The sequence below is a fragment of the Pipistrellus kuhlii genome, unplaced genomic scaffold, assembly GCF_014108245.1.
Source record: "Pipistrellus kuhlii isolate mPipKuh1 unplaced genomic scaffold, mPipKuh1.p scaffold_m20_p_5, whole genome shotgun sequence".
In the NCBI taxonomy this organism is placed as follows: domain Eukaryota; kingdom Metazoa; phylum Chordata; class Mammalia; order Chiroptera; family Vespertilionidae; genus Pipistrellus; species Pipistrellus kuhlii.
This window is the reverse complement of record NW_023425551.1, coordinates 29,828,476-29,844,455: the sequence shown is the minus strand read 5'-3', so window position 1 is coordinate 29,844,455 and position 15,980 is coordinate 29,828,476. Positions and strand designations below refer to the sequence as shown.

The following is a 15,980-nucleotide window of genomic DNA, read 5'->3' as shown; positions in this document are numbered from 1 at the left end:
AAGAGGGAGAGAGAGAAACATCAATGATAAGAGAGAATCAGTGCTTGGCTGCCTCCCTGCATGCTCCCTACTGGAGATGGTGTCTGTTGATTGGAATCAAACTGGGACCCTTCAGTGAATAGGCCGACACTCTATCCACTGAGCCAAACCAGCCAGGGCATAAAGAAATAATATTTATTAAGCAATGACCAGGTGCAAGGTCTTTAAACCTTGTAAATATCTAATTCAAAGGTGGCTTGTACTGATTCTGACTTCAAAGAGCTTACAGGCTGGGAGGGAAAAATACTTCCTCTGGTTTCTTCATTACAGTAATTTTCAAGAATTTTTAAAACATGCAATACCTGCCCTATCAGTGTGGCTCAGCTGATGGCGCATGAGGCCATGAACAAGAGGTTGCCTGTTGGCTTCCCAGTCAGGGCACATGCCTGGGTTGCTGGCTCAGTCTCCAGTAGAGGGCGTGCAGGAGACAGCGGAATGATGTTTCTCACATTGATGTTTCTCTCTCTCTCTCCATCTCCCTTCCTCTCTCTTTCAAGTTAATAAAAACATATTTAAATAATAATAATAATAAATAAAACATGTAATACCTGACTACTTAGGGCACTGACTTCTTTTCACTTAGACTGTCCATTAAAAAAATGACAACAGCCCTAGCCAGTTTGAATAGAGTGTTGGCCAAGGACTGAAGGGTTTCAGGTTTAATTCCAGTAAAGGGCACATTCCTTAGTTGCAGGCTCAATTCCCAGTGCGAATCGGGACCGGTGTGGGAGGCAACCAATTGATGTGTCTCTCTCAGAACGATGTTTCTGTCTCTCCCCATTCCTTTCACTCTCTCTCAAAAAATCTGGGGAAATATCCTTGGGTGAGGATTAACAACAACAACAACAAAAATGACAACAACCAACACAACAACAGGCATCGTGTGAATGAACCAAAATTACAACTATTTTTTGTCAAAAAAAAAATTTTTTTTGGTGTGCCACTGAATTTTAGTAATTATTTTAGGTGTGCTGTGAGATGAAAAAGGTTGGAAATTATGGCTTTCATGGAAATACTGAGAAAGTGCTAAGGGAACTCCGGGAGTTGATTAAGGAAGTTGATTATGTGTGTAAAATCAAGGTGAATGGGGCTGGGGAGATGACTAAGCAGTGACTTCTTAAAAGTTCTAAACGTATTGCTCAGTGATTGTAAAATTCACTTTTCCTGACAGCGGAGTTGACATGTGGTGTCTGTCCTAGGTGCTCTCCTTTGTATTCATTGGTCTGATGTCCATGATGATTCCCTTGTGTAGCGTCTTTGGGGCCCTCATCGCTGTCTGTCTCATCATGGGCCTCTTCGATGGATGCTTCATTTCAATTATGGCCCCCATTGCCTTTGAGTTAGTCGGTGCCCAGGATGTTTCCCAAGCAATTGGATTTCTGCTCGGTTTCATGTCTATACCCATGACTGTGGGCCCACCCATTGCAGGTAACTGTAATTATTCTCCAGTAATTATATTAATTCATAGCATTTTTTACTACAGGTCCAAAGTCTCACTTATATGTAAATGTATAATTTACTAGTTACTAGTTTTTTGTGTGCTACAAAAAGCCAAATACAAAATGCCACGTATTAAATGATTCCATTTATGTAAACATCCAAAGTAGGTAAGTCCATGGAGGCAGAGAGTAGATGTGTGGTTGTCAGGGACCAGAGGGAAGGGGATAAAGGAATAACTGCTTAATGGGCTTGGAGTTCTGTTCTAGTGTAATTAAAACATTTCGGAACTAGATAGAGGTGGTGGTTGCATAACATTGTGAATGTCCTAAATGCCATTAAAATAGTTAATTTTATGTTACGTAAATTTCACCTTTAGAAATCTTCTGAATGATAGTATAAAGATTTCTTATTTCAGTATTACTTGGGTGCTAATGTGAATTTTTATGATAAGAAAATTTGATAAAATTTAATTGTATGTACTGTCCTCTATTTCTGGCATGTGAAGGACTCAGTTAAAGTTCAGCTCAATTCATTGCAGCCAATCTATGGTTCTCATCATTGATGTTTCTCTCTCTTTCCCTATCCCTTCCTCTCTGAAATTAATGAAAATATTTTTTAAAAGTTTAAAAACAGTAAGATAACTAATTAAAAATTGGAGTATGTTAGATAAATTAGATTCAAGGAGTATGCTAAATAACAGGTTCAGAAACACAACCCTAGGATTTGTTAGAGTGCCAGAGGCTTGAGGCCTTGGCCGGAAGTAGAGCTGGGCAATCGAGCCAGCTGGGGTTCCCTGCCCAGGGCTGGAGGCTTTAGGCCTTGGCAGGGTCGGAGCCGGAGATTGGAAGAGATAGATGTGAACTACCCAGGAAACACCTTTTCTGACCGCTCGTTGGCTAAGCTCCCTGTATGCCACTGGTAATATTCTTAGTGACTTGGATATAAGAATCCAAAAAGGTGATCTAGGTCTTTTCCATCACACTCCTGGAGAAAAAAAACAAAGGTCCGCTGTTGGAGGACTAAGAAATGTCATATCCTGCCCTAGCCCGTTTGACTCAGTGGATAATGCCTAGGCTTGCCGACAGCAGGGTCTGGTTCAATTCTGATCAAGGGCATGTACCTAGGTTGCAGGCTCCTCCCTGGCTGGGTCCAGGTCAGGGCTCATGCAGGAGGCAACCAATCAAAGTGTTCCTCTCACTTTGATGTTTCTCTCTGTCTTTCCTTTTCTTTTCTCTAAAAGTCAATGGAAACTTATCCTCGGGTGAGGATAAAAGAAAAAGAAATGTCATATCCTATCAAAAACACATCTTGAAAATGCCTAAAGACAGTTGTCATTTTTTTCTTGGTGAAGGGACTGGATGGAGTCTGTGTTGATGAAAACACCTTGGTGGCTGCAGTGACTGGCAGTGGCTGCAGCAGCGGCGTGGTGGGGCTGGTGCCTTCCCTGATCAGCCCAGTTGTCTCCCACAAAGGGGAGGGGCCCTAAGCTGTCAGTAGGACATTCCCTGAGGGCTCCCAGTATGTGAGAGGGAACAGGCTGGGCTAAGGAGATCCCCCCCCCTCCGCCCCCCAGTGCACGAATTTCATGCACCGGGCGCCTAGTGTTTAATAATCTGAGATGTTTGAACTAGTTCTGCTGAGATGAAGTCATTAGGTTGGAACTAGGCAGGCCGCCACTGTGACTGATCAGAGACCCTGAGGGCACCACCTGTTTTCTTCTGGTGACCGTTTCCTCCCTTCGCAGGGTTACTTCGTGAGAAGCTGGGTTCCTATGATGTGGCATTCTATCTCGCTGGAGTCCCTCCCCTTATTGGAGGCGCAGTCCTTTGCTTTATCCCATGGATCCATAGTAAGAAGCAAAGAGAGATGGATAAAACCACAGGAGGAGAAAAGTTGGAGAAAATGCTGGGGAACCAGAACTCTCTGTCAAGTTCATCTGGAATCGTGAAGAAAGAATCTGACTCTGTTATTTAATGTCTTCTATACCTCCACCAGACTGGATTTGCTTTCTGAAGTTTAAGCAGGTTTCCTTTTATATAAATTGCAAATTATTTTTGTAATCACATCCTAAGGATAGCACAATAATGGGAAATCGGACATTTATTACTACAAGAACCATTTTTTGCCACCGAATAGCTGACATTTCCATGAGCCTGAGGACAGACTCTGGTCCATGAAAACATCTCTGAAAGTTAAATATAATGAGAATTTGACCTATCTCCGTAGAAAGCAACTTTGGAAACTGTGAAAGCTATTTAGCTCCTACAAATATTTAAGAATACCTCAAGCTATACTGAAAAGGTTGTAATTTGGTTTGACTGGAAATATTGTTTGTTGTCTCACATGCTGTTTTTAGTTCTGGTATCTATCTAGATTTTAATTTCTTTTGCTATTTGGAGACTTTTTACAAAATTTAAGTCTGGCTTTTAGATAATGTGCTATTTACCTAAACCTCAAGTGTGTGTGAAAGCTGCTTTGCCTGCCATTAAATTGGTCCTGACATGAAGGGGTTCTGACTTGCTCTAGTGTCAGAGATCTTTTTGGAGCAAATGCTAGCAATGTATTCAGATCCAGCATGTGAGATTCCTGGTCATAAGAGCAGAGCAGTTAAAAAATCTGGCATTTCTCCCATTTACGTTTATTCCCTTTGGCTTTGCAGTATGTTTTACTGGAGTAGCCAGAAATGCTCCAAATTTCTGAATTTGTTTAAATTATAACAATAAAGAAAAACAGAATGAATGAAAGATACTCTGGCAGTTTTAACAAAAAATATTTCTGGCTTCTGAATTTGTTAGCACTGGGACCCGATATTTAAACATAGCCATATTGAACATGTTGTCAAGTTGCAGTCTCAGGCACAGTGGGGGGAAAAAATCTTTGTGTTTGTAAAGAAAATATCTATTTCTGATAGATACAGTTGCTCAAATTGGTTTATGAAAGTAATGGATTGTGAAAGGTTAGAAGCATTTATAAAGAGAAACAACTACATTTCCAAAACTTTCTGGCAGAAATTTGCATTTGTGTGTATTTCTCCTAGTGTGTTCCCCATTAACATGCTTAGTACATTTTTCTATTTATACACAGACAATTGAAAGTAAGCTATTAGAGTGTAAGTATCTAAAATTACAATCAAATCATGTCATGACCCATGCTCATCTACAAAAAGCAGGAACACTTTCCTAATCCCTGAAATTATACATTTTTGTTTCTTATTGAGGTGTGTAAGAATTAATAAGATGCAACGTATATTTAAATCTTAAATATGGATGTTTATTAGATCTTCTTCAAATGTAGCTTGTTCATCTGGGAAGAATGTTGTCTTTTTTTTTTTTTTTTTTTAAGAGACATCAATTTGTTGTTTGACTTATTATATACACTCATTAGTTAATTCGTGTAAGTGCCCTGACTGGGGATTGAACCCACAACCTTGGCGTATAGGGATGGCACCTGGCCAGGACGAATGTTGTCCTTTTCTGAAGCACTTCTAGGATCCACCTGTTTCTAAGTTCTTTGTGAGGGAAGAAAGTAAGTGTATTATGTCCTTACTTTTCTTTTCAGCTCCTATTGCTTCTGAAAGGCAAAGCACTTCCATTCCTTGTCTCTAGTTGAGGATGGAGATGCCTAGAAAGCATCTGGACTTAGACTTGATGGGGACCAGGAGGTGGGAGGAAAGTGAGGCTGTTCATTCAACATCAAGAAAACACAATAATTTTCCTTTCAGAATCAACTTTCTTATCTGCAGCCTTGAAGGTTCAAAGTGTATAAACACTAAATGCAGAATCTTTTAATAGGATTTAAGTAATTTTGATTGTGAAGACGTTCAACAACTTGTTGTGGCCATACACACCGTTGCAACTTACTCCTTCAAATATGTCCATATTTCATATTCAGGAACTTAGGTAATTTGTTTTTTTGGATGGTTCTGTTACAAAGAAAATGAAAAACCCTACATCTGAACACACTGCCCTTTTATGTTCTTATTTTAAATTTTTAGAAAATGACTTAGAAATGATAATGTAATAAATGTTCTGGTTTTCATTTACTCATGCCCAGTTATAAAAACATAATTTCCTCATTATCAGTGCTTTTGAGATCAGCAAAAACATAAAACTAAGACCAATAATCATTCCTGCCATTATATTTTTTATAGTTTTTATAAGACTCCTAGTACTCCCACCTACAATTTTACAGAAAGAATAATTCTAAAATAGAATATTTACTCTGAAAAGATCTCCAAAGTGCTTTTCCTTTCAAAATTTGGCTAATTTTAGGGGTAAATAAAATGTAATAATCTGAAACTCAAAGACTTGATCTGCTTTGTTAGTTCTCATAATAAAAGAGCAAAGTGACTTAATATTTATAATAAAACTTAGATCTCAGAATATTGCACACATATTACACGTATGTAGTTTTCAGTCTAATGCACATGTGTCAAACACAAGGCCTGCGGGCCAAATCCGTCCCGCCAGGCCTTGCAATGTGGCCCGCACCGCGCTGTCATCACTGCACTCCGCTGCGTTTCCATCACAATGACAGTTTATGACTGTTCAGTAAACCATTCGGCCCGCGATTTAGGCTGGATTTTAGATTTTGGCCCCTTCTCTGATTGAGTTCGACACCCCTAGTCTAATGCAATGAGTCGAACAGGATCTATAACACCAAGAAATCTCTACAATAATAGAGTACTGTGCTGTAATATAACTTAAAAAGAAAAAGTATAAAAGGTAAAATGATAAATTCCATAAAATGCAAATTTAGTAATATATTTGCTATAAAATATTTTAAAAGTTCTATTAACTAAAAAAATGAAAAATACTAATATCCATAAAGATTCATGTTTCAGACAAAGAAATATTACTTTAATCTTTTAGTTAAAGTAAATCCTTTCCAATTTCTGAAGTATTACTATTGTAATAAAGTGACCAGGCAGGCCTAAATTTTTTTTTTGTTCAATTCAGACACTTTTTTGAGAAAAAAAGAATAGAATCAGAACTCTACTTTTTAGCACATCATCCTAATTCTGATAGGACTAAGCAAATTCTCACATTAGAAAGGTCCTTGCAGTTGAGGCCAGCAGTTACATAAGAAGGGGAGCAATTAGTACTCGTCTTTACAGAAACTGGGTCAGATACACAGGTGACAGATACCGAAAGATCTTCCAGAAATGTTTTGGTTAAATTTTATTGCAGTGGATATTGTTGGGATCCATCCATTTCAGTAATAAACCCACCCAGGTTATTGATACTTCAAAATTTGTACATATCTTTGATCACAGTTGCAGTGCTTACTGTACAGCCCTACTACAAGACTTGTAATTTCCACTGAAAATTGCATAGTGATTGCATTAATCTTCCGATTCTATTCATAAAACAGAAACAAGGCCTCGTTTGCATGTCATGGTTCATATATTATCTGATTATTCATACTTGCAGACTATCACCTGGGCTCAGCCTAAGTATTGAGAAACCTTTAATGCTATTATTGTAGCTTCAACTTCTCACATTTTTTAAAGTAAATGTACACTTAGTTGTAAAGTAAACGATCTTTACTCTTTTCCTATTATCTTTATCCTTATCATCCTTTTTCCCTTTTACTTCCTCCTGTCCTTCAAAACAGCTGCCTAAGAGTCCATTAACATTCTTGCTTAATTCTACTCACTGCTCAACTGCAATATTTCTGGTCCCTGTGGTGACGGAGGCTGGAGTCCCATTCAATTTGTGTGACCTGGACAGTGGCTTGCTCTCGGTTGTCAACTTTGAGTTTCGAATGGTCTACGATGAAAACATTTTAAAATTATGCGATGAAAATGTGGGGGGAAACAAGTTTCATGTAATTGGCATCTTTGGTGTTAACCTATAAAACTTTACTTAAATGTTTAAGGTAAACGCTTTGAGAGAAAAGATTGTCAGGTTCTTAGCAAGAATGTTTCTGGAGGACTCATTTTTTAACTTTGCTTTTGCTCTTTAAAGTTCCGCTAAATCTTAGTCCTGAGAGCACATCATGGAGGATGCCTTGGGTTTAGTGAGCCTTTGGGATGCAGTTCCCAACGGACCTGCCTTAGGCTGGGCCACACTTGGTGAGCTTAGAGGTACAAGTGGAAAATTTAATTAGCTCCAATTTTTAAATATGTAAACAAATTGAGTATTGAAAACTTTCTTAAACTCTTTAAAAAAATTCTAACACTGAAAACTTTATTGTTGCTGGCATAAACATGAAGGAGCACTTTCTATAGTAGATGAAAAGTCATTGCTTTTTTTGTGAAAAGTAAGCGCCTTTTTACATCTATATTATTTTTAATTTGAAAGACGAGTGTTGTCTTGGCTGATAGGAAAGTACATCATCCATATAGTTTAATGAACTCTTTAAAAAAAAAACAAAACCTCAAACCTTTTGCTTTGTTTTTAAAACAAAAAAACAAACAAAACAATTTGTCATCCATAATGGTGACATGGTAATCCCTTGAAGGCAGGCTTGCTACTTTACTTGTAATCATTAATTCTGCTCATATTCTACTCACTGGTGTTTGTGGATGGCTGGGTGTAAAGAAAGTAAGAAGACCGTCTAGAGTGGAGTTTGAGAAAGGCTCAGGGGCAGAGTCAGAGGTGGACAGCAATAAGCAGTTCCTGCGCTCACTGCTATTTCATAGCCGCAGCGTGTTTATTAGTTTACTTGTTGGCAGAGGCTAATCATGGTTTGTTTTGTAAACACGAGAGCTGCAGTCGCCAACCTTCCAGACCTCAGGGCCACCCGGGGTCCACAGGCCACCAGCTGGCGGCCGCTGCACTAGAGAGCGACAGGTTCCAGTTCTTAAGACTAAGGGGCCAGAGGCCTATAGCTACATGTGAAACTGGAATACAGCGTAGAAGCACAATTACGGAACTACCATAAATGAGGACTTTATCAGATGACGCCTTCTGAGACAATAAAGACCCATGAAACAATTCGTTGCCATCTCTTTGACTCAAAAATCTTGAAATCTGGTTTGGCTCAGTGATAGAGCGTCGGTCTGCGGACTGAAAGGTCCCAGGTTCAATTCTGGTCAAGGGCATGTACATTGGTTGCAGGCACATCCCCAGTAGGGGATGTGCAAGAGGCAGCTGGTCGATGTTTCTCTCTCATGGACGTTTCTAGCTCTCTATCTCTCTCCCTTCCTCTCTGTAAAAAAATCAATAAAATATATATTTTTTTAAAAACTTGAAATCTGGGACATAGTGGTTTACCTCGTAGTTTACTATATGTAGTAGTTTACTTAGCTTGCCCTTTTTTAAGTGATCAATATTTAAGTAGTGAACATTAATCATCTTCACTTCCATACATTCACAAAAATCCTCCATAGTATTACTTTCTTGACATATAACCTAGGACTACCTCACTTACGACACAGCAGATTTCGATTTTTTATCGGTGCATTGGAAAGACATTGGGAATGAAAGGAAACCTTTCCAAGTACTTGATCATGACGCTCACTTGACCACGACAGTCCACCTACCTCAGCTTTCAGTGTCCAACTAAATGCATGGCTGAATCAATTCTGGCTTAATCAGAAGGAAGCCAATGGTGATTCTGGGATTAAAGGGAAAGGGAGTGCATGTTGTGAAGGTCAAAATAGTAAGATTTCTTAAGTGCTTTGTTCTGATGAATGGATGTAAAAGGAATATTAACTAATATGGTTGGTGGATCATCTGACAGAGGAAAGCTGAAGAAATGTATGACTTCTGTGTAATGAACACTTACTAAAATGCTTTACCAAATCGTGCTGGCTGTTTGATGACGAGGTCCTGTTTTCACTTGTGTTCTCTTTGGCAGGGAGATGGAGGGCCACTGACAGCAGATGCATGCTTGTGCCTTAGCCTTTCAGCTTCCATGCTGACCTCCTGTTCAAGGCTCCCCTTTCCTCGTGGTGATGATGTTTGGTCTCACAGGAGTTCTTGAAAATGTGGTGGTTGTCTGTGTCTATAGTGTAGAAGTTAACCCACAAGTTTCCAAATTAATTAAGGATGTTCCTGGCCTTTCAGTACGAGCTCTGTAAGAAGAGTATTTTGGAGTTGAATGTCGCTAAGCATGTAAGTGATAGGAACTATCTACATAAAATAACATTAAGAAATCAAATGAGCCAAACCGGTTTGGCTCAGTTCGATTCTGGTCAAGGGCATGTACCCTGGTTGCGGGCACATCCCCAGTGGGGGTTGTGCAGGGGGCAGCTGATTGATCTTTCTCTCTCATCAATGTTTCTAACTCTCTATCCCTCTCTCTTCCTTTCTGTAAAAAAAATCAATAAAATATATTTTTTTAAAAAAGAAATCAATTGAGATAGGTGATGCTATTTTGTATATACAGGGTGGGGCAAAAGTAGGCTTATAGTTGTGCGAATAAAAAATAATACAATAATGAGTAAATAATAATACAAGAATAAACTGTTTCATGTACTCACAACTGTAAACCTACTTTTGCCCCACCCTGTATGACTTTTATTCTTTATCAATAATACTTTTCAGTGTCTGCTAGTTATTAAAATAGTGGATTTAAAAAATATTTTAAATGTGCCCAAACCGGTTTGGCTCAATGGATAGAGAATTGGTCTGAGGATTGAAGGATTCCAAGTTTGATTCCGGTCAGGGGCATGTACATTGGTTGCGGGCACATCCCCGGTAGGGGATGTGCAGGAGGCAGCTGGTTGATGTTTCTCTCTTATTGACATTTCTAGCTCTCTATCCCTCTCCCTTCCTCTCTGTGGAAAATCAATAAAATATATTTAAAAAACTATTTTAAATGTGAGTGAACACAAATACTTTCTACTGCAATCTTCCCTCAGTATAATCTTCTACAGTGTGTACTAATTGCTAGAAAGCAACGGGCAAATGTATGTTTCATGATTCAGCCTATATTGGCATATTACTTTAAGGACTCGGGGCTTATTGGCAAAAGTGCTGTATTTTGACCCTAGACTGTGAATTTGGTGCCCCCCCCCCTTTTTTTTTTCCTACCAAAGAAAGATTGGATCAAGATTGGTGCTAAATTTCATGTTTCTTACTAAATTATTTTTTCTCTTAAAATATATATAACACAAGAGGAAATGTATAGATCCGGCAGTATTATGTAAGTTACATTTTTTTATATATATCTGAGGAGGAAAAACTCACCCATAAAGCAATTTTTTAGTTCAAATATCTACTTAGAGGTATATAATTTTGGTAAGCACATAAGGCTTTAAATTATGCAACTTACACGAAAATGATCACCAAATGAAAACTTAATGCCAAACATAGCCCCAAACATCTCTGGTCAATGTTTCTAGCACAAAGTTAGCTATTCAAAGTATTCTATAATTCTGAGGGTGTGTAAAAAATTATATTTTGTTATACAATTATAAACATACAAAATAACTTTCAATTGCACTTGTTTAAGTAGATATTTTAAGATTTTTTTTCAGGCTAAAATCAGAGTTCTGGGGGTCATCAATCTTAAAACTTGAACAATGAGTTACCTTAAAAAAATTCACACTGAAAGTATTATTGTTCATCTTTTAGATTTAACCTAAAGACTTAAATTAGAAAGGACTATGTTTGATTCAGGCTCAGCAAATTTCATACCTCGGATTTACCAAAGGCTGTCAGCATCATGGTTGTGACTGTGTGATACTCACTTAAAATTCCATCTGGAATTCCACATGGATTTCTGAGCCCTAATGTACCTGAATGTAGGACTCAGATGAAGTGGTGACCAAAGGTTTTTATTTCATCCTGCTGTCTTGTATAGACTTTGCCTTAACTCTATTATGAGGATGTGCTAAATGTAAATTAGAAAAATGATACTATCATTTTACTAACTAGGAAAACCATACATTTAGAATCTACTATAGTTTCTTGGATTCTCTGTTAACTAAGAACTTCTCTGTATGTTAACATGAGCTATGTGTGGAAGGGAGAATGGGAACTTGTTAACCATAAGTTAAGTAAAGAGATTAGATATCCCTTTAATAGTAACTTCTGATGTAGCTGTTAATAACGTATTGTGGTTTGAGAAGTGCAAGATTGAGCAGGCACTGCAGGTGCTTGGCAAATTTGCATTTTGTCAGTTTGGTCTCTTGCCAGTTTATTTTAACCTGAAAATTATAGCTATCATAGACTGAACCCTACAGTATTATTAAGAGAGAGCTTGGGTCCTGACCGTTTTTGGTTCAGTGGATAGAGCATCGGCCTGCGGACTGAAGGGTCCCAGGTTCGATTCCAGTCAAGGGCATGTACCTTGGTTGCGGGCATATCCCCAGTAGGGGGTGTGCAGGAGACAGCTGATTGATGTTTCTCTCTCATTGATATTTCTAACACTCTCTCCCTCTCCCTTCCTCTCTGTAAAGAATCAATAAAATATATATATATATATATATATATATATATATATATATATATATATGTTAAAAAGAGAGAGAGAGCTTGGATATTTTAATTATCTCCTAGTATATAATATGACCTTTTTCATTCCAATGTATTTTAATGTTTATATGAAAAGTAATTTTTAAATTATTTTGTATGTTTTCAAAGTTAGAAAAAACATGCTTTATCTTAGACATCAAAACCAAATTATCCCAAGAGCGTGCTGTACACTGCAATGTAGTGCTGCCTCCCCACCTGCACAGATGCCATCTTTGGCACAGCAGTTGTTTAAGTGTGGACACTGTGTGAAATGGTTATGTTGGATTTGATCAGTATGCAGTATTTTAGTATGTGCCTTTTAAAAAATGTTTCTTTTTAAAGAGTTTAACTTATCATTGATTTTTTATAATGTGTAATTTAATATAGAGAACCAAAATCTTTTAAATGAAAAGAGTTTTATAATCATTAGGAAGTTAAGATCATTTTACTGTGGAACAACATTATATTCTCAGTAAATATAATAAAATTTTTTAGCAAATATCTATAAGGCTTTATGATTATTATATTTATGGAATTGCTGGGGAGTAAGGGGAAAAATTATACTAAAATGAAAAAAAATCTGTGTTGAATAAAAGATAATATGCTGTGCGATTTTTAAGCTGTATCAATCTATTCCAAGTATATTTGGGTTTTATTGTTCCTCTGAAATCAAGGGCAAGGGTAAAAATGACCCAAAAGCACTGGAGAGTCTAAAAACTATTTCTGTTTGATATTTTTTAAATAGTTAACTAGAGGCCCAGTGCATGACATTGGTGCATGGATAGGGTCCCTAGCCGCTGCCGACCAGAGCCTTCATTCGTTCCGTGCCACCCCCTGGTGGTCAGCACATGTCATAGAGAATGACCCAACTCCTGGTTGGTCAAACTCCCGAGGGAACACTTGGCATATTAGGCTTTTATATATATAGATGTACATTAATGTTTCTTTTACTTATACTGATTGTATTTGTTAAATTGAGCCATTATAGGTGACCTCCTCCTCATTGATAATCTCAGAGAATGACAAGAACCAGTCTGGAATATTAAAAAAATAAGGCCCTGTTATGATGGATTACCCACATTCAGAGGATGTTTATTTCATGAGTCCTAACTATAGAGCAAGACATTATTTATATTGAATGGTGCTAAAAAGATTTCTTTACATTAAACTCAAGAACATGGAATTTTAATACATAACTTAATCCAGTAATTTCTTACATGCCTGCATATAAGTGGCCAGAATGGAAGGCTTTGGAGAAAATTAGAAAAGAATGATGTATCAAATTGTTACTGATTCTGAGCAAGGTAAAATTCGCTCTCCTGAAAAAAATAATTTTTATGGATTAAATTAAAATCCTAATGTATACAGAAAATCTGATTATCATAGTATCAAACTTTAAGGATTTAAAAGTTCTCTTTTCATAGTTTCCTACAGATAAACCTAAAAATTTTAATTTAAGACTTATTTTTTAAAATCCTCAAGACTCACCAGTGTCTTGACCCTTTCAGGGACAGGAAGCTCACTACCTCACACAGTGGTGTCCAGAGCGGAGCCCTCTGCCTCCCATGCTCATCTCCTCCAGCTCTACCTCCTTTTACCTGTCCTTGCTGTGGTCATCTGTGGGCCTCCCGGACCACTCCCTTATATCCAAACCCAGCAACTGGCATTTGGCCCAACATTTAATATTCATTGCTGAAACCGGTTTGGCTCAATGGTAGAGCATCGGTCTGCAGACTGAAAGGTCCCGGGTTCGATTCCGGTCAAGGGCATGTACATTGGTTGCGGGCACATCCCCAGTAGGGGGTGTGCAAGAGGCAGCTGGTCGATGTTTCTCTCTCATCGACATTTCTAGCTCTCTATTTCTCTCCCTTCCTCTCTGTAAAAAAATCAATAAAAAATATTAAAAAAAATATATTCATGTGGAGTAACTTTATTTTCTCACCTACTTAAGAGAGATCCTTGTAACCTTGTCATCTCTGGAAAAGGCTTCATCTTTGAAATCTTAGAAACCAACATCCCTCTCATCACAGCTTCCTATAACTTTATTCCCTCTTCCTCCCTTCCATTGGGCCTGCTCTTCCATTTGGAGATCATCCTTCCCTTGATATTCCCACCCATTCCCCATTCTGTCTCAGTCATATCTCTTCAGTCTCTACTTTCTTCCCTAAGACTTACCTGGAATCTTCAAAACTCTATTCACCTCACTAGTTGCCTCTATATCACCTTCCCCAAATTAAATATTTCCAGTTTCAACTGTCTATTCTCTTTTGTATCATCATTTTACCCTCTCTTTATTGGATCATTTCCATCAGCATATATACAAGCTACTTATATACATAGCAGCTTGGGGGAGAGAGGAGATCTCTTTTAAACCACATGCCCCCTGTAGCTATTGCCCCATTTCCTTCCATTCATTTATAAAAGACACACACCAAAAATTCTTGAAGAAATTTCTACCTACTCTCTCCAATTTTACCTCCTCCCATTCTTTCTTGACTCTACTCCACTGAGTAACCTTTCTCAAGGTTATTACTGGCCTCCACAGCATTAATTCCAATAGGCACTCTTTTTAAATATCTCAAGAAAAACTATTTTAAATATGATATTACATGCAATAAACATTAATATTTCAAGAATAAAGGAATTTTAAGTATAATAATATTACTAAAACTGTACTAACTGAATATCACAAAAGTTGTAGGAAATATTAAAAATCTGCAAATGATAGGATTGCTTCTAGAATATTTTCCCTCTTCTGGCTCTATTTCCCCCCCCTCAGTTTATGTTGTTCATTATATTCCACAAATGAGTGAGATCATGTGATATTTATCTTTCTCTGACTTGCTTATTTCATTTAGCATGATGCTCTCCAGGTCCATTCATGATATTGCAAATGGTAAGAGTTCCTTCTTTTTTACAGCAGTGTAGTATTCCATTGTGTAGATGTACTACAGTTTTCTAATCCACTTATCTGCTGATTGACACTTAGGCTGTTTCCAAATCTTAGCTATGGTGAATTGTGCCGCTATGAACATAGGGGTGCATATATCCTTTCTGATTGGTATTTCTGGTTTCTTGGGATATATTCCTAGAAGTGGGATCACTGGATCAAATGGGAGTTCTATAATATATTTAACTATATATATATGTCTTTATTGATTTCAGAGAGGAAGGGAGAGGTTGAGATAGAAACATCAATGATGAGAGAGACCCTCCCCCTCACCCCAACTGGGGATTGAGCCCATAGCCTGGGCATTTGCCCTTGGTTGGAATCAAACCTGGGACCCTTCAGTCCGCAGGCTGATACTCTATCCATTGAACCAAACTAACTAGGACCATTTTTAACTTTTTGAGAAAGCTCCATACTATTCTCCACAGTGGTTGCACCAGTCTGCATTCCCACCAGGAGTGTACGAGGATTCCTTTTTCTCCGCATCCTCGCCAGCACTTGTCGTTTGTTGATTTGTTGATGATAGCCATTCTGACAGGTGTGAGCTGGTACGTCATTGTTTTATTGCATCTCTTGGATGATGAGTGACTTTGATCATGTTTTCATATGTCTCTTGGCCTTCCTTATGTCCTCTTTTGAAAAGTGTCTATTAGGTCTTTGCCCATTTTTTGATTGAATTATCTTCCTTTTGTTAAGTCAGTGTTTCCCAACCTTCTCTCATGATGAGAATCACCTGGTGGAGTTGTTAAAACACAGATTCCTGAATCCCAACTAAGAAGTGCTAAACTAGAATTTTTGAGAACATATAGGTAAAATTGCATACCTAACTTAGTGCTCTGTATATAAAATCTGTCTTAGAGCACTAGTTAAGTATACAATTTTACCTATATGTTCCCAAAAATTCTAGTTTAGCACTTCTTAGTTGGGATTCAGGAATCTGTGTTTTAACAACTCCACCAGGTGATTCTCATCATGAGAGAAGGTTGGGAAACACTGTGTTAAGTAGTATGAGTCAATAGCACTTTTCAACCCTCATTTCATGTGGTGCAGTGAATCAGTCCTGATCTCTGAATCAGGCTTGCAGTACAGCACATTTACCTGATTTTCCTCCATCTGTGGCTTATTTTTGAACCCCTTCTCTC

General features: G+C 37.9%; 1 protein-coding gene and 1 long non-coding RNA gene across 2 annotated transcripts in view; one reads left to right on the top strand and one right to left on the bottom strand.

Moving 5' to 3' along the window:
* Window positions 1–4,223, top strand: part of SLC16A10 (solute carrier family 16 member 10) — an 88,801-nt gene extending 84,578 nt beyond the window's left edge. The window contains exons 5-6 of the mRNA XM_036414579.2: window positions 1,239–1,467; window positions 3,224–4,223. Coding sequence (XP_036270472.1) covers window positions 1,239–1,467; window positions 3,224–3,453 — 459 coding nt within the window. The 3' untranslated portion in view covers window positions 3,454–4,223. The remainder of the gene's footprint in view (window positions 1–1,238; window positions 1,468–3,223) is intronic.
* Window positions 4,224–11,893: 7,670 nt separating this feature from the next.
* On the bottom strand, window positions 11,894–12,272 carry LOC123651381. The gene is made up of 2 exons (XR_006740054.1): window positions 12,150–12,272; window positions 11,894–12,096 (listed from the first exon to the last, which is right to left on the bottom strand). It is a non-coding gene; the product is annotated as an uncharacterized LOC123651381 (long non-coding RNA).
* Between the last annotated feature and the right edge of the window lie 3,708 nt (window positions 12,273–15,980).